The sequence below is a fragment of the Felis catus genome, chromosome E2, assembly GCF_018350175.1.
Source record: "Felis catus isolate Fca126 chromosome E2, F.catus_Fca126_mat1.0, whole genome shotgun sequence".
NCBI classification, from domain to species: Eukaryota; Metazoa; Chordata; class Mammalia; order Carnivora; family Felidae; genus Felis; species Felis catus.
The window spans coordinates 28,483,776-28,511,645 of NC_058382.1; the positions used below are offsets into that span (position 1 = coordinate 28,483,776).

The following is a 27,870-nucleotide window of genomic DNA, read 5'->3' on the forward strand; positions in this document are numbered from 1 at the left end:
TCTCTCTCTGTCAAAAATAAATAAACATTAAAAAAATTAAAAAAAATTACTTTTATTTTAATTTTTTCTTCTAGTATGATTAACATACAGTGCTATATTAGTTTCAGGTGTATATATATAGGAGTCAACAATTCTACACGTAACTCAGTGCTCTTCACGATAACGTGCTACTCTTAATCCCTGTTTCTTTTTACTTAAAAAAAATGCGGCTACTAGAAAATTTAGCTTTACACATGTTGCTCACATTATCTTTCTTGGGCAATGCCGCTCTAAGGAGCTCTAAGGAGTTGGCAAAAAGGGCAGCCTTGAGCCTCCATTTTACAGACCTGAAAACTGAGGCTCACGCAGAGAACTCAGTCCCGGGGGCCGAGCTGGTCTTCTCACTCTTCGCACAGGGTTTTCTTTCCCCATGCCCAGGCTGACGGGTACCAGGCCCAACTTGACAGGCCCACCGTGTCCCCAGTAGAGCAGCCATCCTCCCTGACAGCCACAAAGGTGGGGTGGAACCCCTTGATGTCTCCCTCCCCTCCGCAGAAACTTCCCCAGACAAAACAAACAAGCCCATGGGTCTGGCGAACTGCAGCGGGGAGCGGAAACCAAGGAAGATCAAAGGCCCAGCGGTTACCCCCTTCCGGGCCGCGCAGCTGGCAGCGCGCCTCGACCCCAGGAGGGCACCCACGGGCACCGGTATGAGACATCCGAGTGATTGGCTGGCAACTCGTGGCTTTCGGACACTTGTAGCCGCCAGGAGTGGGCCGGGCTCACAGTAGGCTCAGGCGCGGTGGGGCTCCTCTTGGACTCCCAAATCAAAACTTCCAGAGGGGCGGAGGGAGGGGGAGACATGGGTAATAAGCGAATCCTTTCTGCAAAAGTCAGGTCGTGGGAAGACTGGGAAGGGGCCGCGAAGCAGGCTCGCGGCAGACCCTTAGCGCCCCAGCAGCGTCTCCTTTTCCGACCTCAGTTTCATCACCCGTAAATTGGAGCCGCCGAGTCCTGCCCTGCCCTCCTCCAGGAAAAATAGAGCGGAGGGAAGGCGCAGTACACTGTTAGTGGAGCGGTGGTTCTGGAGAAGGCAGGACCCAAGAGGGTGTCTGTCCCAATACGCCTGCTGGCCAGAGGCCCGCCCCCTACTCCGGTCCCGAGTCCTCGCTTCTCGGGTCCCGGGTCCCGACCTCCTCGCCCCCTCGCCCCCTGGCCCCCCGGCCCCCACGGCCCTCCAGCTCCCCGCGCGGGGCTGAAGACCGCAGCCTGGAGGGGGGCGCTGTGTCCGCCCGGCGGCGCCTGGCCCCGCCCTGCCCCGCAGCCCCGCCCCCCGCCCGTCCCCCGCCCGTCCCCCGCCCGCCCCCTCCGCGGCCCGCCTCGCCTTTGATGCGCCGCGCCCGGCCAATGGGCGCGCGGGGAGGTGCGGGCCGCGGCGGCGGGCTGGGGGCTCGGCGCGCCCGGGCGTCAGTCGGGCCGCGGCGACGGCGGCAAGAGCGCGTCCCGGCGCCGCCTCGGGCTCCGCTCGGCTCGGGGTTTCTCCAGGAGGAGGAGAGCGAGGCGAGGCGCGGCGAGCCGCCGGCCCCGCGGACCGGGCGCATGGCTTAGGGACGCCCCCGCCCGCCGCGCCCCCAGCATGGGGAAACTTCACTCCAAGCCGGGTCAGTGTCCCCGCCCGCGCGCCGGCCCCCTGGCCCCGGCCGTCCTCGCCCCCGCGATTGCTAACTCTCTGCCTCTCCTTTCTTTCCGGCTCCCGCCGCCGCCGCCGCCGCCGCGCGCGATGTGCCTGCAGCCGCCGTGTGCAAGCGCAGGGAGAGCCCGGAAGGTAGGGGCGCGCGGGGCACCGACCGGGGGGATGGACGGGGAAGCACCGCGGACCGCGGCGGAATGGCCTAGCTCGCGGGATCTTATTACCAGGGCCACCCCCACCCCCTACTCCGGCCACCAGTTCCACAGACCCGCTCCGGGAGCAGCCTTCTTGCCCCCCCCCCCCCCCCTTTTCTGTTCCATCCACCCGCTCCTCTCCGTCCTGTGCTCTCTCTTCTGACCCCCAAGCCCTCCTCTCGCCGTCCCCGCCCTCCGCGCTCACGGCGCCCCCTCTTCAGACTCCTAAGCCCCTTCCCCCAAGATTCTGCCCCCTCTCTTTGCGGCCCTCAGCCCCTTCCCCCGAGATCTGGGCTCTTGCGCGCGCTCCCTCTCCTCACCCCCCGTTTCCCTCTTCCCCTCATCCCGTGCTCATTGCACCCATCTTCTGATCCTCACCCCTCTCCTCCGCAGTCGCGGCCTCCGGCGCTCGCTCTTCTGATCCTCAGACCCTTCCTCCGGGGTGCTGCTCCCCCTTCGCGCACCCCGTTAGGTCCCTGCTCCTGGGGCTTCGCTGGACCCCTTTCTCCTGATTACCTGCGTCCCTTTCTCGGATTGTGTCCCGGCTCTCAACTCCCTCCTGGCCCCCGCTGCCTCTGCCGCGCCCACTCGCCCTGCTCTCTCGGGTAACTTTTCGCCCAGGGGCCAGACTCAGGGGGCTTCGTGTCTTCCCCGCCCCAGGTGACAGCTTCGCCGTGAGCGCCGCCTGGGCTCGGAAAGGCATCGAGGAGTGGATCGGGAGGCAGCGCTGCCCCGGCGGCAGTTCTGGGCCCAGACAGCTGCGGGCGGCGGGCACCGTTGGCAGAGGAACCCGGGTACGATCCCCTCCTACCCTCCTTTCAGCCTCGGAGACGGGCCTCCTTACCCACCCACCCCAACTTTTAGCACCCTCTTGGCACAGCTTAAGTCCAGAAGCCCCTTCTCAGCTGCCCCTGCCCCCCCTAACATGACCCTGTACCCCCATGTCTTGGGGAACCTTAGAGGTGGCACAGGTGATGCAGTCTCCTGCCCAGCTGGGGAAAGAGGGCTGTTTGGGGGGAAGGTCCTAGGTGACGAGGTGGTACAGGTCCAGTCTGTGGGGAATCTTGTCTGCGCTGGAGGGATTTGGGGGCCTGCTCTGACTTCTTGCCTTGTTTCTGCGCCAGCATTCAAAGGTGGATCTGGAGGGGGGTGGCTAGTAAGACAGGGAAGGCATGAAGGAGGGGTGTCTGGGTGGAGGGCAGGACTGTGGTGGCCTCCAAATGTGTTCCAAGTGTCTGTGGCGTTCATCAGTACCATCTGCCCAGGAACCCCCAGTAGAAAGGGCTGTGATCTGGGTAGCAGAGTTTGGGGGGCACTGAGACCTGGTAGGTAGGTTTGGGGGGCACTGAGACCCCGTCATTTGGCCCACAGGGAGAGAGAGGGTCTCATTCCACTGCAGCCCGGGCCTTGCCCCAGTAGGTCCCCGAGGCTGGAGTTGTTCCTGGGGGAGCAGTAGATGTGACAGGGGAGCGAGTGAGTCAGGCCCCAGCTCCTGGCCTGGGACTGGTGTTCACAGATGTCCTGTGAGCTCTGGAACTCTGCACGGGGCTTTCAGATGGTCTGCGTGGAACTCGAGCAAGCCAAGGATCAAAGGATCAATCAACTTTTTGATGTGACATTTAATTTTTTTTTTTTTTTTTTTTTTAACTTAGAGGGGGAACAGACTGAGTCTCAGGTCTGGTTAGTTCTTTGGTCTCGTCCATGGGCTAGGGAGGGGCCTGGGGAGTCTTTGGAGGTGTGCGTGTGTTTCCGGGCGGTGGCACCTGGGCTCTTTGCAGCAGCCCCGTCGCAGGGGGCCGGTGTTGGGAGGTGAGCCTGTGGATAAAGTCGACTCTTGTCATACTTCTTGTATGAAGTAACCTCTGGGTCTGGGAGAAGCCCCCGCCTCCTCCTCTGGTGGCTCGCTTTAGCTGGGGGCTTTCTCTTCACCATTTTTCTTCATCTGTTGGCTGGGCTGGAATTGGAGCTGCTCTCCCCTAGGAAAGGTCAAAACTTGGTGGGTGGGGGGCACTGCGGTTGGGGCCCTTGAGAAACAGAGCCACAAACTTCCCTTTCTTCCCCCAGCGTTTATAGTTTTTGATCTACTTACTTATTTAAAGCCCAGTGAAAATGATCCGATTTAGCCCTATGAACAAATGCATTTGTAGCTCAAGACAGAGGCCAACTGAGTGGATTTCCATTAATCAAGTTTTGGGTTTTTTCAGCCTGTTTATTTTTACAAAGTATTCCTGCAGAATGACATTTATTTGCAGTCCCCCCCCCCCCCACCTTTTTTTTTTTTTTTTTTTTTCCTTTCCTCAACTGCCAGGCAGCTTGCTCCATGCTTTAGGGGAAACTTGAAATACAGCGAGGGCTTACTTCAATTGACTTTTATCTTCAAAGCCATAACAAATGTTACCCGCATGTTTTTGGTGGGTCTCCTTGGCATCCAGTCCTGGAGGATGGGAGGGAGGAGGAAGGAAGGAGAGGAAAACAAAAGTCTGTCGTTTTTAATTAAATAGTAGTGTTCCCAGCAAGAGGAATGTGAGCCAGTAAAAGTTGCCATTGGGGGAAATGAGGGAGGGTGGGGAGGGGGCCCCAGCTTAAGTCTGTGGCTTTGGTGAAGTCACGGAATTTTGTTGCCTGGTTTCTTCCCCCAGCTGAGGACAGCGTGGGGGTGGTGCTTGCCCCCTCCCTTCCTCGCCTCCCTCTCTCGGAGAAACACTGAGGGGTCATTAATGTTTGTTCAAAGCACTTTTGAAGATGTGAGACACAGAGCCATCAGCGTGACATATGTTAGTGGTGGCGGAGGGTGGGCCCCGCCATCCAGGATATTAAGGGGAGGAAGCCTCTGCTTCTTTGGGAGTTATGCTTGGTGACTAGGGTCCAGACACCTGCGTTCCTACCAGTCCCTGGCCCAGCCACCGCATCTGCAGAGCGGGGGCTGGGGAGCCCACCCTGGGAGAGGTCAGGGTAAGCCCAAACGTGTAGGCCTGCATGGTGGGGGCCTGTGCAATGATTTCAGGTGGTGCCTCGAGGAGTGTTTGTTATCTTAATAGTGAAGCGCTGCTTTTCCCGGGAAAGGTAGTAACTAGGACATCAAACCCCCGATTTCACGGATATTATCGCTTAGGATGAAGCTAAATTGAAAGAGAGCGGTGAAAGTTGATTCCGGGAAAAATATTAAGTACAAGTGGTCAAAGTCGTGACTGCGGAAACAGGATGCTCAGAGTTTGGGAAACACCGAGAAATGGTAAGTAAGACAGCAGTGAGCAACCTTCTGTCCAGTTTAACTCCCATGATTCCCAGTGGCACAGAAAGCGTTCTTCCATTAGTGCAGCGGGAGGTAGGGTGTGGGCTCCAGAGTCTGCCGGATTCCAGGGGCTGTCAGAGGTCCCCCCACCAGCTCCAGGCCCGGCTTGGTGGTGGCCTCTGTCTTCACTCCTTCACATGGCCTTTCACCAGAGTGGCTGGAAACATATTAGTGGTTCATCCAAGTAGCATTATTATTATTGCGATGAGAACTAATTATTAAGTGCCACGTGTATGTCAAGTACTTTGCTTACATTATCTTACTCCTCCTTATAACCCTATAAAGTTGCCAGCCAGCTTGTGTGAACTCTGTCTTTCTCCCTTTCTGGAGCACTGTCTAGACCACAGAGGCCACGTGTGGTAAAGCCCTGTGCTGGACCATCTGCCCCGAGGGCGCCACGCTTCATGTCCAGAGAGATGGCATGCTGACCCGCTGCTGAGTACTTTGGGAAGAGGCAGGCTGTGGGGCAGGCGGAAGGGGCCCCTGCTTGCCGTCTTCCTCCCTGACCGGGTCTGAGTAGCTTAGTAAATGTTCAGGGTGGGTCCCGGTTGCATGCAAGGTCCTGGGATGTGAGAGGGTGACCTCGCTGGCACCAACCTAAGCCTGACCTCCCGAATACAAAAATAAATGAGGTCAGGCTCTGCCACTAAAGCTGGTCACCTTGTATAAGCCATTTTACCTAAGCTCATCTGCAAAATGGGTATCATAACATTCCCATCCCTGGCAGGGTTATGGCAGATGACTCCTCAAAGAGCTCAAAAGGGAGAAAGGTACCGGGAGGTTTGCTGAGGCACCGGTGGGGGTGGAGACGGGAGCCCAGATTACAAATCCAGAGGTTTCCCACCTCCCCTGCCCGGCCATACCGTATAGAAGCACTTGGAGGGACACAGGCTAAGGCCGGGGCTTCCGCTCTTTCCGGGGGGACATGGCAAACTTCAAGGAAACTGGAGCTCAGAGGAGAAAAGCGATGAGAAATAGGAGGTGTCCACGTTACGAGTGAAGAACAACAAAGCGAACAGTTTATATGCCAGACAACAATGTGCTAACCAATTAGAAATTTACATAAGCATAACCTCAAAGAGATAAAGAAGGATAGTGAAACATGAAGCTACAACAGGCGGTTACAAAAGAGAACCAATTGGAACTACTGGGTCTGGAAAATGTAATATAATATAATGAGCGAAGTAAAAAAGCTCGGTAGGTGGAAGGACCAGCTTAATGGACCCAGAGAGCCTGATAGGAAAACACCTGGAAAAGCAGAATCTGCTCCCGCGGCGTGTACGTGCGAGAGCATACGTGAGTGTGGATGACCAGATTTAAGGCGGTCCCCTCCCCACCTGCCCCCACCCGCCCCCCATTTGGCCCTTTTGTTCTTTTATGGCAAAAGTGCCTGAAGAAACCGGCTGAGAGCCGTGGTGCCGGTCGGCCTGCCTCTGGATCGAAGGCGGCTGCCAGGAGGGCTGGTAATTTGATTAGGGGGCACCTAGCGCATTTTGATATTGGGGGACGATTGGGAGGGTGCAGGCCGGGCTGGAGCCCGCGGGGACGTGTGCGGATGGGTGATGGGGTTGGAGGCTGGCTCCTGGCCCAGCTGCTGCCCGAGTCGCCGGATTCCAGGGGAATTACCCTTGAATGATACCAGTTGGCACAATTAAAAGGCCCCATGTCTTCACCATATGGAAAGCGTTAGGCCTCCTTACGTGGTTTCAAAGCTATGTGCCGGGAGGTACACTTGACATTTGAGGTAAAGCATAAATTAAATATTTGGTGTTTCAGAATTAAAAGATGATTTGCTTTGAGGCTGGGGGAGGCCTCTGGGCCTCCACTTGCTGGCATCTTTGGGTTCTCCATGGAGGGTCTCCTCTGTCCGTGGCACCCGGGACTTCAGAGCCCCACCTGGCAGCTTTCTTTACCCCTGGGGAGCAGGGAGGAGAGACTGGGGAAGTCTGAACTGGGCAGGGTGCTGGGGGGGGCTTCTGGTTTCCAGTAGGGCTTGGGTCCCTCAGGGTGGTGCCGGGGGTGGGCGAGGGCGTCATACTCTGAAGGCTTAAACAAATCTCTGTGATGTGGTCTCTGGGAGACTTCGAGGAGCGTCTCATCCTGCCTTCAAAACTCTTCTTCTTTGAGAAGAAAGTTCCCCTGGGCCAGGCCAGTGCGTGTTCTGTTTCCTTGAATTCAGGAAGAGCCCCTCCTTCAGGACGTCAGCTATTAATTATGATTAATAATGAATTGTTATTATTAACTCCCTAGCTGTACCAGGCATCGAGGACATAGTGGCACAGAAAAGAGATGTGGCACCTGTCCTCCTGTGGCTTCTAGTCTAAGAGAAGAGACAAAAAGAATCCACGCATAAATAGCCAAATTAACAGGCAGCAGGCCTTGGGAGAAGCTGTGTGAGTGACATTCGAGCAGAGACCAGAAAGGCCGTGAGGAAGAGGGTGTGGGAGTGGCAGGTTGGTTTTCGAGCAAGGAGTAGCCGACCGAGGCCCCGGGCTTGCTATTGTCCCTGAGAACTGGGTGGTGTTTGGGTTGGGATGGTGGACCCCAAGGGGCTCGCAGCCTGTGGGGACTACAGATCTCTCCTGGTGCTCAGTCTTTCTGAAGAGTCCTGTGCGTGAGTGGCTCTTGGCATGTTTGAGCCACCTGCCCCCCCTGGACAGGTATGTGGGGTGGAACCGGGTGGGTAGTCAGTGTGCCCCCCCGCCAGCCATTAGCTTGCCCCTTAGATGTGATTAATGTGGATTGTCATGGACGTGGGGACTTGGGGGCTTTACTTCAGCTGTTTGGATGGATTCATTGCCCCTGCTACCCTGAGGGGAGAGGAGGGGCGCCTGTAGGGCCAGAAGCCCAGTTGTGGGGGGATAGAGGGGACCTGAGGGGTGGGATTGGATTGGCTGCTCAAGGCAGAGAGAGGCACCCCACGAGCTAGGGGACAAGAGCCAGGGACAAGCCAATCCCAGAGAACGGTTGTGAGCCTGTGCCTGAGGGTAGAGGGTCCCTTGCCTTGGTTTACCAGATGTGTCTGAGGAAAGGGAGTGCCGAGGAACCCTGTGGTCAAGGGGCCAGTGCCCTGGCCAAGAAGAGATCTGCTACCTCTGGTGAGCCAGTCACCACCCCCCCCCCCGCCCCCCCGCAAGTACTAGCTTGGGGGGTGCTTATAGTCTCACTTGCTGGCTGTGAGTTCCCAGTGTGCTTCGATTTAGAAACTTTTGGAATTTTTAGGTCGCTTGTTGGATTCCAAAGCAGGCGCTTCCGGCTGCCTCCCTGACTTCCCTTTTCTTTTTCACTCACACATGTTCTTTTTGTGGCTCTTGTCTCTCACAGACATTCTTTCTCTTCCTCTCGCTCTCTCTCTCCCCCTCCCCTCCCCACTCCTCCGCCCTCTCCTCCTCTCCCCCTCTCCCCGAGGTAGGAAAAAATTCAGACTCTCACAAACAAAATATCTGCCATTCCATCTGAGGGAGAACTGAGGCAGGAGCCCAGAATATCCTGGAAGAAACGCCAGAGAGAGCTGAAGGCCTCAGTTGTTTAATCTGGAATCTTTGATGTCACCGGGCTCCGTTTATCCTGGGAGGCTGCCTGCCTCTTTAGGGCTGGCTTCAGCCTCTCCGCATGAAGAATGGCCGAGAGCCTTCAGGGGCTGGAGGAAAAGCCTGATCACTCCCCGAAGGGCAGGCCTGATGATGCTGCCCCCTCCTGCCAAGCCCAGGTGGGGTGGAGAACCTTTTCCAAACAAGCACTTCCAGAGACATAAGTAATTCTTTGATAGCTTCGCGGGGAAGCAGAGGGGGCCCTTTATCCATGTGGGCAGCAGTCACAGGGCTTTGCGAGGAAAAGCTTAGGTCCCTCCGTGGGTCATCCCTGGCCCCAGAAAGGCGTCTCTGCCTACCCGGGTGTGCCCCGGGTGTGAGTTTGTTTAGAGGGCTCCAAGGAATTGGTCTGGGCTTCACTTTTCGTACGTGTGGAGCCACGTGGGTGGCGCCCTGTGTGCGTGGCCTTGTGTGTGGCTGCTGCCTTTCAGAGGACCCAGGGGTCCTGGGGGGTGGTGGGAGGGGGCTTCGCAGTGGTGTGGCCTCCCCTCCCTCCTCCAGGCCTCAGGTTTTCCAGCTGAGAAGTAGGATAAAATTATTTATTATTATTCAGCAACTATGAATGCATTTTATTCAAGTCGGTCCTGCATCTGTGCCTTAGAAGTTGAGTACCTATTTTAGGCCAGGTATACATTTGCTCTGCCAGTAGAGCTGGTACTTGGTTCACGGACTGTATATACTCTAGTAGGAAAAGGAAAATAGTTTTAAAAACAGATGACACAATTGAAGTTGTGATACGTACCTCGCAGGAGGAGCACTGGGTGCTTTGAGAACATGGATTCGGGATCAGAGTGAATCGGGTGGCCGTTCATTCCCTAGGTGTTCGAGTGTGCTTACGATGTCGTGGAAACTAGGAAGCATAAGGCTCGGTTCCCGCCTCACCTAACCTCGAGTTTAGCGGAACTAAACGTTCATCTTTGCCTCCCGTCCGTTTTTCTTATCTTATTGCATTGGTTAGAATCCCCTTTACTATTTAATAACTGTTTGCTGCGTATCGAGGTCAGAAAGCTTTCTTTAACTCCTGGCTTGCTAATATTTTTGAAACCGGGAATAATGATTGAACTTTGTCAAGTGCTCTTGGGGCGTTCTCATCCTTTGCTAATGTGATAGATGATTCAGATGCGTGATTTACATCACTAGACTTCCTCGTGTTCAACTTCCTTTGCATCCCTAAGCTCCATCTTTCTTCGTCATGAGACATTGCTGTTTTAAAATGTTGCCGCATTGGACCTGCTGATATTTTCCTCTGGATTTTGCATCGGTACCCATGTAAGATGGGTTCATAGTTTGGGAAGGTGGATACTGCACAATGGAGACAATGTTAGCGGGGTGTTGGAGGACACTCTGGGGGCTCTGAGAGTCTGGAGCAGGGAGCGCCAACTGGCCTTGGGTAAGAGGTGGCCTTGGAGGAGCTGTGATTTAGGCCCAGAGGCGAATCGCGGAAGGGGTGGTGGAGAGCAAGGCAAGGGGAAAGGCCGTGTAATAGTTGTAAGAATGTCTGCTAGATGGGCCAGCAGCGAGTGAGAAAGCCTTGGAGTCTAGAGGGCGGTTCATTTGAGATGCTGATCGCGGTTCATTTGGCTGAGGAGGGATCACCTTCTGGGCCCGGGGGCCTTCTCAACCACGTTATGGACCTCAGTCCTTGTCTAGAGGGGAGGCAAGTGGCGGGCCCTAAGTGAGGGGCCAGCGGGACAGAAGTGGGGGAGTGCTCATGCAGGGGAAGAAGGAATGTGGAGACCGGTTCTCGGGTGTAAAAATACCGTGGAGGATAAAGAGGAGTCAAGTGACTGTATCTTCTGGGCTCAGTGAGAGATTCTGGAATGTCTGCATTGGTTCAGGCATGACACTTGGTTCTCAGAGGATATCCAGGGGGCCCTTGAGGAGGCCACCAGCAGCTGGAGGACCAGGAGTAGGAGAGCAGGACGCTTCAGCAAACTGGTCGAAGGGGGTCGGCTTCCTGGGGGCACAGAGCAGCGTCGAGGAGGGCAGGGAATGGACGGGGCTGGGGATAGCAATAGAAGAATCAACTCCAGGCCTCAGTTTCCTCATCTGTAAAGCGGGGATGGTGAACGTACCTGCTCCACAGGGTGCTTTTGTGGGGACTCAAACCGCAAAATGGTTCTAACTGCCTGGCACGTAAGTAAGTGCTCAGTACAAGTTATAAGGCCGTCAAGAGGCACCGGGCTTTGGAGATTTGGGGAGGACTTTTTGAAGGAGGTGGCATGTGAGGAGGGCTCTGAAGGATTTTGAGGCTGAGGGCAGGGGTCAGAGTTGAAAAGGGAAGAGAAGTCATATTAATGAGCGCAGCAGGCTGGGTGGAGACCAGCGGGAGGGGTGGGGGCTGGTGGCCCCTGGGGGGCACCCGTCCTGTCTCAAGGGGGCAGCACCCCTCAGCTCCAGCCTGCTGACCAAGGTGTGGGAATGTGGCCCTGGCCCTGCCTTCTGATCATGAAGAGAATCCAGCCATCTGGGCTTTTTTTTTAAAGTTTATTTATCTATTTTGAGAGAGAGAGAGAGCAAGCGTAAGCAGGGGAGAGGCAGAGAGAGAGGGAGGCAGAGAATCCCAAACAGGCGCCTCGCTGTCAGCACAGAGCCTGACGTGGGGCTCGGACTCAGGAACCGTGAGATCGCGACCTGAGCTGAGGTCAAGAGTCGGGTGCTTAACCGACCGAGCCACCCAGGTGCCCTCCAGCTGTCTGGCTTTTTATGTGAAATCATTCTGATTTTAAAGAGATTCTCATCAACCGAATACCGTTTTTAGAAAATAGTTTCTTTGGGCGGGCCCGGGCAGCTAGACTTGGCCTGTTGCGCCCTGGCCTGTGAGATGAGACGTCCGTGGGGTACAAGCGTGTTCCTGGTGATAGCGTATACGCACAGGTCTTAGGCTTTACATGCAGCTTTTGCGCGTGTTGTTCCCCCGTATGGTGCAGGAGAGAGGTGGGCTCAGCAAATGGAAGTCCTGGGTCCAGCCTTGCAGAGCTGGATTCGGGCTGCGTCCGAGCAGAGAGCGCAGCCCAAGCGAAGGCTGGGTGCTGGGGAGTCGGGGACAGTATGTTTCAGTTTGGCCGAACGCTCTGGGAGGAGCAGGTGGGGGTGAGCACAGAGAGATGTGGTTTGGGCCGCTTGGTGGGCAGCTCTAGTCCATATTTCAAGCTTGCTTTGGTTCTCTTGACCTCCGTTAGACCCGCCGTCCGGTTCGGGCCCCTTTGTGCTGAGGCCCGGCGTGTGCGCAGAATGGTGTCGGAGGTGTGACTTTCGGAATCAGACTCTCTGGGTCCGAGTCCTAGCTGCGTGTCTCCCCAGCCGGGTGGCTCGTCTCTGGTCCTCAGTTTTCACATCCGTGGGATGGGGAGAGTCCTGGCTCCTAGCTCATGGAGTTGTTCTAAGAGCGAGATGAGTTAGTCCCTCTTGGCAAATCAGGGAGAGGAAAGCAGGTGTCTCTTCTCTTACAGCTTTCCGGTGTCGCTTGCTGATGATCGCCCGCATGTGCGCTGCACGTGATGCGGAAAAGAGCAGGCCGTGGTGGGCGAATAAGGAGCGGGGGAGGGGTATAGCGTGAGAGGGAGAGAGAGAGAGACTCCCAAGCAGGCTCCGCACTGTCAGCACGGAGCCCAGTGTGGGGCTCGAACTCACAAACCGTGAGATCGTGACCTGAGCCGAAACCAAGAGTCGGATGCTTAACCGACTGAGCCACCCGGGCACCCTGATTTTGTTTTTTTTGTTGATCTCGCCTTTCTGGCTGGATGGGAGGTAGGGGGGAAGCCTCTGGAGCTGATTGGCTGGCCTGCTGTGTGCTGCCCGGGGCCCCTGGCCTCGAGTGCTGCTCTGGGGCCCTGGAGAGGCTGGGGCAGAGCATAAAGGGCCCCTGTTGCCTTCAGGCCACAGGTAAGGGCTGGGGAAGACCGGAGCCTCCCAAGTGGACTCAGGCCCAAGGATGTTTTTCTAATTCCAGAAGGCCACGCATGCTGGCAGGACCCTCACACAGAGGCTTTGGCTTCCAGCAGCTCCCCTGAGTGGGTCTGGGGGTGCTGCTGAGGGATGCCACGGCCAGTCTACACCTGGCTTCTCGAGGGAGCCCGGTTACAGGGCAGTTTTTGACCTAAACTCTGTTATTTTACCCTTCTCCCCCCCCAGTGATCTAGAGCGACTTCAAAAGCAAAAAGAGGATGTAAGAAAACTACTGCAGACCAGGAATGAAGTTGCCCTTTCGGTGGGCACTGGGGACTCCCTTCTTGTTCCTTTGCCCTGGAAATTCCGAAGAGCCTGGTGCCTCGGTTGGTCTTGGCACGTGCCTTCGTTTTCAGTGTTCTGTGGCTGCAGCCTCAATGGGGCTCCTAAGTGCTCAGTATGTTCTGCACCCCATGCTGAACCATCTGCTGTAGGCCAGGCCCTGAGCCAGGCGCTGTTCTTACCACTCAGTTCTCACAGCGCCGTCGTAAGGCAGGTACTGGGATCGTCCCCATTTTACTGCTGGAAAAACTGAGGCTCGAAAGGAGTCTCCCTCCTTGCCCAAAGTCACTCGGTGTGGAAGTGGAATCTTGCTCCAGCAAGCTTCAAATTCAGGTTAATCTGGTTTTAGAACTGCCTTAAATCAATATATAGAGGGTATATAAATCACATACCCCTTTAAGCTGTATGTGATAATCCCCTTCGTGGCTCATGAAATCAATTTAGTGACCAGCATTAAAAAAAAAAAAAAAAGAATAAAAACAAGAGAGAACAATGACCAAAGTCAGAGGAAATACTGCTTTGTGTAACTTTGTGTTTAGTTTGTAGGCATGGATATTCATGTCTATTGATAATAGATGGATAGCTAGATCAATCTCGGTCTATGTATATCTACATACACGTCTATACTCAAATCCATATATAGGGAGGCCCATTCTAAAATGTAATTCTTACTGTGGGTTGAGGTGTTAGGAGACACTGATGTTTGGTCACTGGTACAGATTCTGAGCCTGGATACCCTAGGTCAGCTTCTTACTAGCTGTGTGACCTTGGGCAAGTTCCCTAACCTCTCTGCGCCAAAGTTTTCTGTCTCAGCTTCAGGGTCTTTCGGTTTGCTGACTTTCTGATCACAACAGATTCTCCCAGGATTGCCAGGGGTGCTCTCTTGCCCACCTACTCCCTTTGCTTAGGACATGAAGAGAACGAGGCGTCCTTTGCGGGCCCCCACGTCCTCCTCCTGAGAAACCAACCTCTGAGCAGCAGCTGCATCCTGCAAGAACACGTGGCTGAATCTTTAGGGTCTGGACAGAGTACTATGTTGTACGATTTGCTTAACATTATGCACTTTGGGATGGACCAGGCAGGGGCAGCTTGTCTGTGGCTCCACGTGGCATAGTTGGGGTGGCTCAAGCAGCAAGGGGCCAAGAATTCCACTTGGGTCATATGTCCGGGGCCTTAGCTCCCTTCCACGTGGCCTCACCACGTGGTTAGCTTGGGCTCCCTCAGAGTATGGCGGTCCCAGGGTAATCTGCCTCCCTACATGGTGGCGGCCTTCCCGGGAGTGCAGAAGTGGGAACTGCCAGGCCTTCTGAAGGTTTGGGCCCGGAACTGGTGACCCCACGTTCTCCTTGTTAAAGCAGGTCACAGGTTTCGCCCAGGTTTAGGCGAAGGGGCAAAAATACTGGGAGGTGGGATTTCTTGGGGGCCACGAAGGTAGTCTTGCAGAGAGGATGTGTCTTCTGGAGAGAAACTGCCCAGTGGCTGAGTAGGAAAAAGGACTTCAAGGTGTCCATTGGACTTAGGAACCTGCTGCTCACAGCTGGGTGTGGCGGGAGTTTGTCTTGGCAGAATGACAGCAGAGGCAGGACAGGCCTGGGTCATGAGGGGACTGGGGAAGCCTTGCACGTGAGCCGAGCACATACTCGTGAGAACATCCTGGGCTGCGTTATTTGCAAGAGTGAAAAATGTGTAATGACTCAGATATCCATCACCAGGAGACGGGCTAACAACAGACCATGGGGTAGCTGGGTCACGGATTTCTCTGCAACTGGTAAAACCAGGGTGAGTTAGGGTGGGCAGTGGCTGACGGGAAGGAGGCCCTGAAAGGCTCCTGAATGAGCAAAGCAAGAGCAAAACATAAGTATAATGGGGTCCCGTTTTTGCGGGATGCAAAAATCTATTCAGGCCTGTGTCTGTCTGTTTACAGTTGCACAGAGAAGGATCTGGAAGGATACACTGCCAAAGGCTGCTTCCCTAAGGATTGGGGTGGTGGCGGGTGGTGGGGAGAGAAGGAATTTCACTTTTCACGTTATACGTTTCTACATTGTTTGATTTTTTTTTTTTTTTTTTTTTGGTCCAATGAGCATGGGCTACTTTTGTATTTTTCAAAAAGCCAATACATTTTAGAAGAGAATGAGAGATGAGAAACGGATCACATGTGCGGGAACTCTGTGGAGAAGCTTTGCTGGAGAGGGTGGAGAGGGAAGATGGTGGGGGGCGGGGATGCGGGGTTGGGAAGGGCCCAGGGCACAGTCGAGGACCATCTGCATCAGAACCTCCCGCGTGCGGTCTGAGATGCGGAGAACTTGGGTCTCCCTCCCCCTGGAGGCTCTCTGAATCCAAGCCTCTCTGTATTGGCCGACACCTGTCCTGGCTGGACCCTGTAGGAAGGGCAGCTGGGGAAGGGCTGAAGGGGGAGGGCTGAGGCGGGGAGGGCACTGCCCATCTGGAGGGCTGGAGGGGTGGAGAAGGGGGCACAGTCCCTGACTCCTGACGAGCTCAGTCAATGGTTCTGTTTCTCTCTGTGCATTTCCCCACGGCTGTGGCTCTGTAAACCTATATGTGGGCTTAGAGCTTTACTGGCAGTTATGATACCTGGCCTTTCTTCCAAGACCTGCCAGGACCCTCGATTTATAACTGGAAGGAAGGAGATGTTAAAAGGACCTCAAGACTAATGCCGTCCGGTAGAACTTTCTGTGATGATGGTGATACTCTGTGTCTGCACAGAGGAATCATTAGCCACCTGTGGCCGTTGAGCACTGGGGATGTGGCTTCTGTGACTAAGGAACGGAATTTGAACTATATCGTATTGGAATTAATTTAAATGTAAATGTAAATAGCCACATAAGGCTAGCAGCTTCCTCATGGACAGCGCAGCTCTGGACCAATGGAGAAAATCCTGTGCTCCAGCACATCAGGCTGACCCCATCCTAAGCGGGGAGGGTCAAAGGGGCTATTCGCAGCAGGTGGTGGTGGAAAGAGCTCTGCCCCCAGAAAGCGCTGCTCTGCTGAAACCCTTCTTGGGGTCTTTCCAGACCCTGCTCCTTGGAGGCATGGCTTCCTTCAGCCTCGGAGGGCCACTGCTTGGCCACTGCTGCGTGGGGGATGGGAGAGATCGTGGGGTCCTTCCAGGTGGGTGGGTTGGAGCATCTTCTCCTGGTGTCACAGATCAGGCCTTCCTGGCCTTCTTAATCTGCAAGGGCCTTCTTGACATCTTGCTTCCGGGGCTCTTAGGCGAGGACTTGCCTGCTTGGCTCTGGTGTGCGGAGCTGGGAGGCAAAACCCACTCCTGGGGCAGGTGCCAAGAGGGGCCATCTTTTCTCCAGGAGGAAGGGCCAGAGCCTTATGGTCTGCAAAGCCTTCCTCGCTGTCATTTGTCAGGCATTTAATGCTTCCAGAACGGAGGAAACTAAAGCCAGACTGCAGAGTCCACGGGGCAGGTTTTGCGTGACCCGGCACCGTGTCTCAGGGCCTTTTGCTCCAGAAGCGTCTGCCAGGTGGATGAGGCTCAGACGGGCTCGCGGCTTGGTCAGGGGGTGCACGGCCCCAGAGGGGCAGGAGTTTGGGTCCGGTCCGCACCTCCTCGCACAGAGCCGTGCTGCTCTGAGCCCTTGAAGAGAGCCTCTGCTCACGTCTCCCCTGCCCCTCAGAGAGGGTCCTCATCTTTTTCCTTTTCGTAAATGAAGCAGTGTAAAACGAAAAGAAAAGAAAAGAAAAGAAAAGAAAGAAAGAAATTCAAAGTAGTAGTGAAAGTTATGTAATAAAAAGGAGGCCTCCTTGCCATCTTCACCACTGTCCTGCCAGCGCCCTCTCTCCAGGCATCTGGTTCTGGTTCCTCAAGGAGCTTCTCGCCTCGCTCTGTGCGGATGCACCCTTATCCCCGTGCAGATAGCACAAGCCCTCTTGGCCAACAGGACTGGGAAGCACTGGTGTTTGTAGGTTGATTGGAAAATGGAGTTAAGGTGGGAAATCATGAAAAAGTGATAGAGGAGACTTTGTTTTAACTTCAGTTGCCTGTCGGTAATCTTGCTTTGTTAACAGTGTATCTTGAAATCAGTCCTTATCAGTACATTTAATCTTACTGCTCCTCATGGCTCTCAAGCCTTCCATTCTAAGGATGGACCATAATTTGTTGCACTGATTCTCTGTCTTTGGGCAGCTAGGTTGCTTATGGGCTTTGTGCATTTCTGCAGCTTCGCTTCTGTACACACAGCTCTGCCTCGACATACACACCCGATGTGATTTCCAGGTGTGACTCTACCATTTTTCTGGCAAAGCCAGAGTTTCTCCCCTGGGCTAATATTTTCAAAATTCAGGGGGACAGCAGCTTCAGGGGTGGGGCAGGGGGTTGTTGTGGTTAAGTCAGTATAACCTTTCTTGGGGTGGCTTAGTCAGGATCCCTTGGGTTTTAAACCCACTCCACTGTTTCGTACACAGGCGTGTTATCGGCCTGTGTTAACTCCAGCTCCAACTCCAGAGAGCTCCAGCTCTGTCCCGGGTCTGTGGTCTGTGCCTTGCTCTGCTTTTCTTGGGGTCGGCTTTGTTCTCAGGCAGACTCTCCCCAGGTGGTGGCACTTTGGCACCCAGTGGTCCGTCCGGGCTGCTGTTCCAGGCTGGAAGAGAATGTTTCAGCTAAAGCCCAAGCTGGGCTCCCATTGTTTTGACTTGGCTCACAAGCCTATCACAGAACCGTGCCTCTGCCTGCGACGGTCCTGGGTCACGTGGTCATCCTGGAGTGGGGGCTGGGATCAGCCCCAAACCTCAAGGGCGGGGTGGGGGGGCGCGGTGGTGGGCGGTTCCCTAAAGAAACGCCTCGCTGGTGCACCTGTGAGGAAAAAGCACACTGGATGGGCGAAACCAACAACATCTGTGCACCGCCTGGTCCCGGGAGTAAAACTCACTGATTGGTGCTCCTGTCAGCAGCTGGTGAGCGTGGGTGGGGACAGAGCAGACGACAATTAGCTGCCTATCTGGGGAGAGCCGCTCCTGGGCCCTGGTAGTTTGCCACCTCCTCCATGCAGCCCACATGGGCCTTTCTTTCAAACCCCTAGCGTCTCTTTTGAGAGACCCTTTTGAGAGTCTGCTACATCTGATGGTGTCATTCGCTTCACAGAAATGCTCTTTTACACCTTTAATTCCAATTTCAGGGCACCCGTAACCTCCCAGTTAAGACTCTCTGCCTAAGTTTGTATGGCTTTTTTGTTTTTAACCTCGTTATTTATGTACTTTTTTTCTTACGTGGGTCTTCTCCTAATTCCAGGGACCACAGAGCTTTGGATCTGGGTTTTGGATCTGGGTTCATAGGCAGCTGTGGTGACCATATTGACGTTGGGTCTTAATTTTCTCACCTGTAAAGTGAGAGGGGGATAAAAGCGCCCACCTCTTGGAGTCGTTTTGAGGATGAAATGAAATAATGCACGTAGCAACTTAAGGCTTGGCTTGCAGTAAGCCCTCCGTAACCATGCTCTCCAACCCAGTAAGGCCGCCAGAGCTGCTGGTAGGTTCTGGAAGATTCCCGGGAAGCCCAACTCCGTCTCTCGGGGGTCCAGCACAAGAGCTGGAAGGGGCTTGGTTGCTGTTTGGTGGATGAAGAGGTTCAGAGAGAACATCTCTGCTGAGGAGTCGCTGGGGGCCGATCACCTCTGTTTCCGTTTGGGAAAACTAAGGCCTAGGAGGCCTCCGTGACTCATCCAGGTGTCTTGCGGCTGGTTTGGGTTCGCTGTGAGTGCCGTTACATTCTAATCTCAGGACACCCCTCGCTTATTTTAAAAACTGTGTCTCCTGCCCGCCAAGGTCAGGCCGCAGGTGACGGCTTAGCTGTGCATTAGGGGACTTGAAGGAGTTCTCTGATCTCAGCAGCGCCCCGGTCCGTGGCTCCACCGCCTGCCTGGCTGAACACCAGGTCTGGGCTGGCGGGTATTGTTCTGCAGAAATGCGAACTGGTGCTTTGCTTTGAGAGTATTAAGACACAAAGTCCCTGTGGTTAACAGCAAATTAATCACAGTATTAAGGAGGGAAGGTCTGGGTAGACATGACTTCACGAGCCTGTCGTAAAGTCTGCCGCTGCCATGTTTCACTCTCCAAGATTTTTGACTTTCAGAAAAGGAACCGCAGATAGAGTTACCAAGTTTTACAGAAATATTTTTACTGGGCAGAAGATTGCTTTATGGTGAGAGCTGGTTATTTCAGGAGACAAGCAAAGAGCCCTTTATTCTCACGTTCCGTGGGAGGAAAATATTATGCTAGGAAGCCCGCTTCTTGGATGGGCCCTTGGAGAGGCTGGGCCGCATTTCTGGAATCGGGAGTGGGTGACACCAGATGGGGGTCCGGGGCGGGGAGGGGTGCTGCTGGGCAAGCACCCACCTTCTCTCACCCCTCCCCGCGCGTTTGGGGCCTTTGTTACGCAGATGGAAGGAAGCCTAAGGTCACAGAGCAGGGAAGGGATGTGGCAGAGGTGGGCTTTGGCCTGGGGGCGCGAGGCAGAGCGGGGAGGAAGGCGGGGTGGCGCGCCAGTGTGTGAGACCCCCGGCTGGCGAGAACGCACGCCCGGGTCAGAGCTGTCTGCCATCTATCAGGTGTGTGACTCTGGGTCCACAGCGATCGGAGTGTCCTTTTTCCAGGCGCAACGTGGGGCCTCCCCAGTTATCCGGCACTCGGGCCCGGGAGGATAAAGCGAGAGGACCCACGTCCGGCATTTACTCATTTACTCAATCCGTAGCGTCCGCAGTGATTACTGGAGGCAGGGAGACTGGCCTTCCTTCCGCCCACATTCCAGAACCATCTCATCCTGCCGCGTCTTTGGCTGGTGCTGTCCAGTGCAGCGGGCGTGTTTCCTGAGTCCCGAAGACTTCTGGTCTGATAACGCCCGCAGTGAGGCGTCTGAAATCTGGGCCACCCCAGCCGGTTGGAGACTTACGGGCCTCATTCCTGGAGCTGGTCAGGATTTCAGTTCACGGAAGGGACTGTTCTCTCCCGGAAATCAGGGGAAAAGATACTGGCTTGGTTGGACCCGAGGAGGATGGGTTCGACCTCCGCGGACTAAGACTTGGTTCTCCCCTTCCCCCCTTGGTATAGAAGAAGAATGCCTGCCAGAAGTTGTGTTTGTGCCTGGAGCTGCCATGTGCCTGATAAGGAGACAGCATCCTTGCCCCCTTCTTGCTTCTGACCAAAATCCCTTTTAAGTTGGGCAGTTGGAGACGGTTGATTTATTTCGTTCTCTTCCTCACCTCCCTTTCAGTATTTAGAGTGTGAGGGAGAGTTTATCTTGTTCTCCAGGAGATGTATCGCTTCAGCTTTGGAATGGCATCCAAGTTTACAGAATGGAGTCTGGTGCCCAGTGCCTTCTGGTAAATATTTTGGGAAGCTGGATTCCGCTGGCATTATGGCCCGTGGGTTGGGCAGCGGATGCTTTTCCACGGCCGGGTGATTGGACCCGGACCCTTTTTATACAATGCCCCGCGCACGGGCTACGCGCCGAGGCATCTGAGCGGCCAGAATCCCTGCCTCTCAAGGGAAACAATATTGCTTTAGCAGGGTGATTAGAACTCTGTCCACTGTGGTAACCGCAAGCTCCACACGGTTATTGAGAATGTGAGATATGGCTGGGCTGGACTGTGAATGCTTAACAGATTTCAAAGGCTTAGTATAATAACAAAGGATGTAGAATTTGTCAACAATTTTTACATTGATTACATATAATGATAATACTTTGAAATGACAATATTTTAGCTACATTGATGAAATTTCATTATTTAAAAAATATTTTTTAATGTTTATTTATTTTTGAGAGAGAGAGAGACAGACAGAGCATGAGTGGGGGAAGGGCAGAGAGACAGGGAGACACAGAATCCAAAGCAGGCTCCAGACTCTCAGATGTCAGCATAGAGCCCGACGCAGGACTCGAACCCATGAACCGCGAGATCATGACCTGAGCCGAAGTTGGACACCCAACCAACTGAGCCACCCAGGCGCCCTGATGAAATGTCATCATTAAAATTAATTTCATCGGTTTCTTTTTCTTTAATGTGGCTACTAGAAAAATTTAAAACTATATATATATATATATATATATATATATATATATATATATATATGGCTTGCGTTTGATTCCTATCAAGCAGCATTGGTCTAGATTCTAGACCATTCTTGATGATATTGCCTCCAAGTAGGCAAAACTTGGTTCTTGGGGCGGGGGCACAAACTTGATACTCTTTATAGGTATGAAGCGCAAATATACATATAGATCTACATAAATAGTTACACAGTATATTTGTGGTATTAAAATTTCAAGTGATTAGGAAAAAAAGTCTTAAGTAGGCTCTGTATGGGGCAGGGGGCAGATAATGAAGCCTGAGAAACCTTGCTACAGGGACAGCCAGACCTGAGTCATATGCTGGCTCTGCCTCTTATTAGCTGTGTGACCTAGGGTGAGTTCCTTAACCTCTCTGTGCCTCTGTTTCCTCATCTGTAAAATGGGAGGAGAGATGGTACCTACCCCACAGAGCTGTTGTGTAGATTAAATGTGAAGCCCTTTGCCCAGTACCCAATAAATAGGGAAGTTATTGTTAATTCTTACTCATATGTGATAAGCGAGGCTTCTGGAGGCAGAACCGAGGGCAGGGGCGTGGGGTGCGGCGGGATTTCTCCTTCTAGAACTTACAGAGTGACCATAATGTCTGTTCTCCTGTTTTTCCATCTGGAAATGTGTTGCTGGGCAGACCTTAACATATGCACAGTGCTTTGCACTGAGCGCAGCATGTGGCTTGGGGGGTATTTGAGCGCTGGTCACTCCCACCCCCAGCCATACCAACACCGTGCCGGGCACTGGGGGTTCACACTGGGGGCTGTTCATCAGTGACCTTTGCCGGGCTTGTGGCAGAGGCTCATGGCCGCCTCTCCTGGGCAGGCGGGTGTCCAGCTGTCAGGGCCAGGCCGGGGCGGTGCTGGACATCTTCTCCCTGGGGCCACCTGCAAAGGGAGAGCTGGGAGGAAGGTGGAGGGGTAAGAGGGGCTGACCACTGACACCGACAATTGGATTAAAATTCCCTTTCAAGGCGTTGGAAGTTGTTAGTGACATGGACCCTGGCCTGGGGACCGCTGCCTTTCCATAGTAAAACCAAATTCCATCTTCTGAAATCACAGTTGAGAGACACAGATGCCAAGGCTCTGCCTTCTGTGCGAGGAGGTGGTGAGAGGGGCCGGTCAGCAGCATGGTGGGGGTGGGGGAGACCTGTTGGCCGCTCCCCCTGCTAGATGCCCCGGGCTTCCCGCACATGATGGCCTTGGGGGGCAAGTGGGGGCCTTGGGAGTCTCAGGTGGTCTGGAGATCTTGGGTACCCACTGCTTGACACGCCCCCCCCCCCCCCCATGCCACTCACACACCAAACATAACCTGTCCAAACTGGCTCCCTTCATCTTCCTGGGAAACCCACCACTGGCCCTCCATTCACCTGCTGCTCCATTTGGAAGCTGGAGGTCATTCCCAACTCTTTCTCTCAGCTCCACACTGCATAGCTGACAGATGGTCACTTTTGTCAATTCTGTGACTTAAGTGCATCTCAGATTTGCTGCTCGCTACTATCCCGGTCTGGTCGAGGCCACCCTCATATCTCACCTGGAAGGTTCCAACAGCCCGTGATGTTACCTTCTGTATTTCAGCCAGGACACATTGGGATTTTACAGAATCATGACCCTCCTTAAATCCCTACCACGCCTACCTGAAGCCTTTAGAAGAATGTCACATCCTTCCCATAGTGGACAAGACTAAGTACCACTTGCCCCTTTCCCCCTCCTTGCCTCCTACTGCCTTCCCCTCGCTCCCTCGGTCTCAGCCACTCTGGTCCTTTTGGAACACACCCATCACACTCTGACCTCAGGGCCTTTGCCCATGCTGGCCCCTCTACTTGAGATGCTCTTCCCGGTACAGTTTGCCTGGGTCTTCTTTCCTTACCATTTAGGACTCAGCTTTCACATCACTGCCGCAGAGCAGCCTCCCCTGAGGCCCCACTCGAAATGAGTTTCCTTCCTCACTGCTGCTCCTTCTCATGACACCCAGCTCCTTCCACTTCTTGGGGTGCTTATCACCATTGGTCGTTAGCGATTTATTCACGTGACGATTGAGTGGCAGGAACATCAGCTGTGTGGGGTCCAGGGCAGTTACTCTCAACCCCTGTAGCTCTAGGCCCAGCACAGCGCCTGACACATCGTAGGCACCCATTAATACTTGCAGAATGGAATTGCTTTGCTGTGTGCTTTGGACACAGTCCTTCCTGCTGGGCTTCACCTACCCCGTCTGTAAGTAGTGGAGAGGGGTAGCTGGACTCAGTCACTTCTAACTTGTTCCCATCTTGGGTATTTTTTGGAATTAACTGGTGCTTCTTCCTTTACCCCATACGTTACTTTGGGCTGGCTGGAAGGCTGGCTGTTACAGGTCATGTGCCCCACCCCCTTCCTTTGTGCTGTAGCCAGGCTGGGGCTCGGGGGGTCGACCGCGGCACCCCGGGAGAAAGAGACATCCTCTGTGCCAACTAGTGCATCCATAAAAATGGGCGCTCACTACCACCATCATGCTGCTGCTTCACAGCTTAGAGGCAGCGTGGCGTTGGGGCTTGACTGAACCCTGAGTCAGGCAGAAGTGGATCCAGAGCCGGTCTCTGGCCCGCCCAGCGAACACTGAGGTTAGAAGGGGTGCCGATGGGCTGTGCGGAAGAGGGTACAAAGAATGGGCTCTGGGGTTCAGAGGAATTTGAATCCTGGGTCTGCTTCCTACCAGTTATGTGGCCTGAGGCAGCTTTCCTGATCCTTCCGGGGCCTCAGTCTCCCTGTCTGTAAAATGGGACTCCCAGTTGTGTCTGCTCACCAGGGTGTATGAGTTCAGTGAAGGTCTTGCACGTGAAATCACAGTTGAGGGACACAGATGTGTCTGTGCCTGGCATAGGCAAGGTGCTCAGTAAAAGCTCCTTTTGTTATGACTAATAAATATTCCCTTAAAGATCGCTTTTTGCGAGGGAGAAGGAAACAGCAGAAGGAAACGTCTTTCTAGAAATTTCTTTCACCCATGGAAAGGTCTTCGGTATTTTCGTCCTAGCTGGAAAACCCTCACCCCTACACACTCAGCATCACCCTGTCCCCGTCCCTCCATGGTCCCCCTGCACCCGGTCTGGTCACCAGGTGACTCATTAGTTACTCCAGCTGGAGGGTTGCTATGGAGACTTCCTTATGCCGAAATTGCCCTGTGGCTGGGTGGACATCCGGTGATCCTGGCCTAGGGCGGAAGGGTGATGGCCAAGGGGACAAGGGGAGGCCCGGTTTGGAGACTCTGGGCATCCATCCTTGCCGTGCAGCTCGAAGGCGGATGCTGTTGGGGGAAGGGCCAGCAGGTGCTTTCTGGGGTCAGATCGGCGTTCTGCCTGCTCTCTGCCCTATGGAAGCTCATCTTGGCTCAGGTCTAGGAGAGGGTCCTGTCCTGACGGCCCTTTGGAATCCGCGACCCCTTGCAGATGTGCAGTTTCCTGGGGGGGGGGTCGGGGGGGGGGATTAACACCCTCTCTGAACGTCGCCTCTGAGCCCTCTGGGGTTTTTCTGGCAGCTGGCCCTGCGTGCATCAGACTAACCTGGGGAAATTCAACAAGTAAATAACTTCTGGGTTCAACCCCCGGCAAGTCTTACTCAGTAGGTGTTTGAGGACCCCTGTGGAAACAGGTCAGGCTCTGATCAGCCACAGGGTCTGAAAGGGGGAGGGGCAGCGGCCCAAGGAATATCAGGGTGTTGTTGGCACAGCTGGGGGAGGGGTGCCTGGCCGCACGAGCGACAGCTGTTGACTATATATGTCTGGGGTGCAGCCCAGGAGTCTCTTTTTAAAACACACACACACGTGTGCGTATGTATGATACGTGCATATCGGTACATAACGGATGTCTAAATTTTGCTTGACGTAGGCACTCTCACTTTCATGTTCCAGATGGTAAAACTGAGGTTCGGAGTGACAAGGGGCCTTCTTCCAGGTCAGTATCCAAAACGAAGCTCGGTATCGGATCCAAACTCCGGGCTGTTGTGCCTCGTCACTGCCTCTCTTAGGACTCAGTGTTCCTGCCTGTCAAATGGGAACACTCAGCTTGCCTTGACCACCTCCTGGGTAGACAGCACTTGGAGAGCGGGACCGGCCGTGGGGAACCGGGTGTGTGTGAGTCACCCCTCCTGACTGAGGGGGAGCTCCTTGGAGTCAGGGCTTGGGGCTGAGGTGGCCTGGGAGGGCCTGTTTGGTTTCGTTGACATTTCCGAGAGATGCTGGGCCTCACTGGTGCCCTGGCTGAGCAGACACAGCCGTCTCCCCCCAGGGACTAAATTTAGGATTCCTCGGCTCTTGGCTGGGCCTCCTCTTGTTTTTGGAAAGTCTCCATTTTGTTCCTCCTGCTGCCTGCGGGCGGCCGAAGCCCAGCCACGGCCAAATGACTGTCCTGCCTGCTCTCCACTCACGCTCTGGCCTGAATTGATCTTGTCGGAGTTAATTAGCGGCTGGCCTTGCAGGCCTGGCCTCCAGCGGGCAGGAGGGGCTGTGCTAAGGGTGTGCCAGGAGCCAGGGGGTCCCCTCCCCACACCCCTACTCACCGCCGCCTCAGGCAGAGGCCCTCTGAGGGAGGCTCTGGGCTTTTCTTTGGCACTTGGTGAGCAGATGCCTCCCTCTCCCTTTTCTTCTGAGCCCTGTAAAAATAACAAGTTAAAAGACCCTCAAGTTTGAACAGTAAAACCAAATACATGAAACCAAGCTGTTTCCATGTGGGGGCCACGGACTGTGAACACCCAAGTTTGAAACTTCCTCTCTTCGGAATTTATGGAAGCCTTGGAAACTTTTCCTTTTCCCTTTAAACATCAGAATTGGCTCAGGGCATTCTTTAAAAGCATAACCCTGGTGCCGCTCACAGCTTGATTTAATACAGCTTGAATACAATAGTAACTTCTGAACCCGGCTCTCTTCAGAGAGCAGGAAAGGTGTTTCATGACACCAGTAAGTAGGCTTTTTTTTTTTTTCTCCTTTAGCCAAGAAGTATATTCTAAGATTTATTAGATTCTCCACTGCCCTCCCCCTAGTAACCCAGATTTTTGCTAGAAGTAAAGGAACCTTGCTCAGAACAAGTTCTTTAACTAGGGGCTAGAAGATGCGCGACCAGTCCTCTGGGGGAAACGTTGGCACTGAAACATTCACCAGTGCCCAGAGGCCGGCTGTTTTTATAGGCAGGCGGTTCACAGGTATTTGCTTCACAGACCAGAACCGCTCAGGGCCCCAGCTTTAAGAGCATCAGCAGGAGGGTAATTGTATTTCGGGGAGAAGGGGTGAAGTGTGGGGGTGGGTGGGATGTTGGCGAGGAAAGTCAGCTCTCCTGCAAAGGGAATCCGCTCTGGGTTTCTGGGGACGGATGGGTTTGCCGGCCTGCATTTCTGGGAGGGGGCATTTGACAAGCCAGCGGTGTCGTGACAGTGTTCCCCGAGAAAGAAGTCAGATTCCGGATCCGCCTCTGCCTCAGTGGTATGGGTCTCACGTCTGAGGGCTCCTTCCCGAGGGCTGCGGGGTCCGAGTTTGGCTTTTAGGGAGCCCCGGGGCTCTGGTGTTGGGAAGGGGGTTGTGTCCTTTCTCGTCTTCCATCTGGACTTAGCAGAAGCTCAGCTGGAGCCCCGCACACATGTTTTTTTTGGCTCTCATAGCATAAAACAATTATTTTAATTAGTTGCCAAAATCTAAAAATCAGGACATCTCACTTAAAAGTCCAGATATGAGAGGACTGAATTTTGGTGTGGTCACCACGTGTTACACCAGTTAGAGCGGGGCATCTAGTGGGGGCAGAGGCGTTTGGCAAGGTCTGCGGACATTCTCGGTTGTCAGACCGGGGCGGGGGGCATCTGGTGAGTAGAGGCCAGGGGTGCTGGTAGAATTCAAACAGTGCACGGGACAGCCGCATGACAAAATCATCTGGCCCCCGCAGCACCAAGGCTGACAAACCCTGCTATGGGGCAGCATCTGCAAAGCCCACCAACTCCACTCCTGGCTTCTAGAAGGTTCTGAGTTCCTGAGATTGGTTGCTGGCTTCACAGCTTATTCCCATCTTTTGATCTTTTGTTCAGAGTTGGGACTGGATGCTGGTGTGCCCTCCCTCCTCCCGGGGCCCTGCCTGGGTCCCCAGACAGATGGGTGCTTGGCGTGTGGAATGACCACTAGGCAAGCCTCAGAACAGAATGTACAGGAGCAGCTACCCCTGAAGGTGTTCGGCCCCTCCTTCCCCCCTTCTTCCCCAGGCAGCGAAGATGCAGACCCCTCAGTGGTAGCGATTCCTGGTTTCAATGCCAGTAACTAGTGATTAATATGCTCATCGATCCACAGCTAAATTCCTGCGATCAAGCGGTGGTCTGGAGCGGAAGCGGTGCCTGTCCGTCCGTCATCATGCTTCTGGGTGTCTTTTGTGGACAGGGCTGGATTGGAGAGCTCAGTCTGAGACACTGGAAGTCGGCCTGAGAGAGGCTGCTGGTTGGCGTGTGACTCCCTGCAATTCGTGTTAAGGGGTCCCCAGAGGGGCACCCTGAGCTGTGGGAGGGACAGCGTCAGCACCCGCTTCAGGAAGAGCCCAGTGTAGTGGGAGGTGCAGAAAGGGATTCGTGGGAAAAGGTGTGAACTATTCCAGAGCAGGAGGGGGTGGTGGAAAAAACAGGAGCTTAAATCAACAGCCAGTCCGCCTCTCCCTGCTGTGTGACCCTGGACCAGTCGCTGAATCTCTTCATCCTGTGGCCCTCGCTTGTCAGTGCACATAGGGAATGGCTTCCTGGCAGGTTGTTGAGTAGGCAGAATACACTCGGTAGGTAACTTTTTTTTTTCAAAATAAGTTCTCATAAGTCATTGAAAAAAATTTTTTA

At 54.3% G+C, this 27,870-nt stretch overlaps 1 protein-coding gene across 2 annotated transcripts in view; it reads left to right on the forward strand.

Moving 5' to 3' along the window:
- The first annotated feature begins 1,436 nt into the window (after positions 1–1,436).
- Positions 1,437–27,870, forward strand: part of NKD1 (NKD inhibitor of WNT signaling pathway 1) — an 83,396-nt gene continuing 56,962 nt past the window's right edge. Inside the window, exons 1-3 of one of the 2 annotated variants that reach the window (XM_023244859.2) lie at positions 1,437–1,640; positions 1,772–1,804; positions 2,524–2,657. In XM_023244859.2, the coding sequence (XP_023100627.2) occupies positions 1,616–1,640; positions 1,772–1,804; positions 2,524–2,657 (192 nt within the window). In that variant the 5' untranslated portion in view covers positions 1,437–1,615. Of the gene's footprint in view, positions 1,641–1,771; positions 1,805–2,523; positions 2,658–4,995; positions 5,096–27,870 lie in introns of those variants that run through there. The other variant, XM_023244860.2, reaches the window with a different exon arrangement.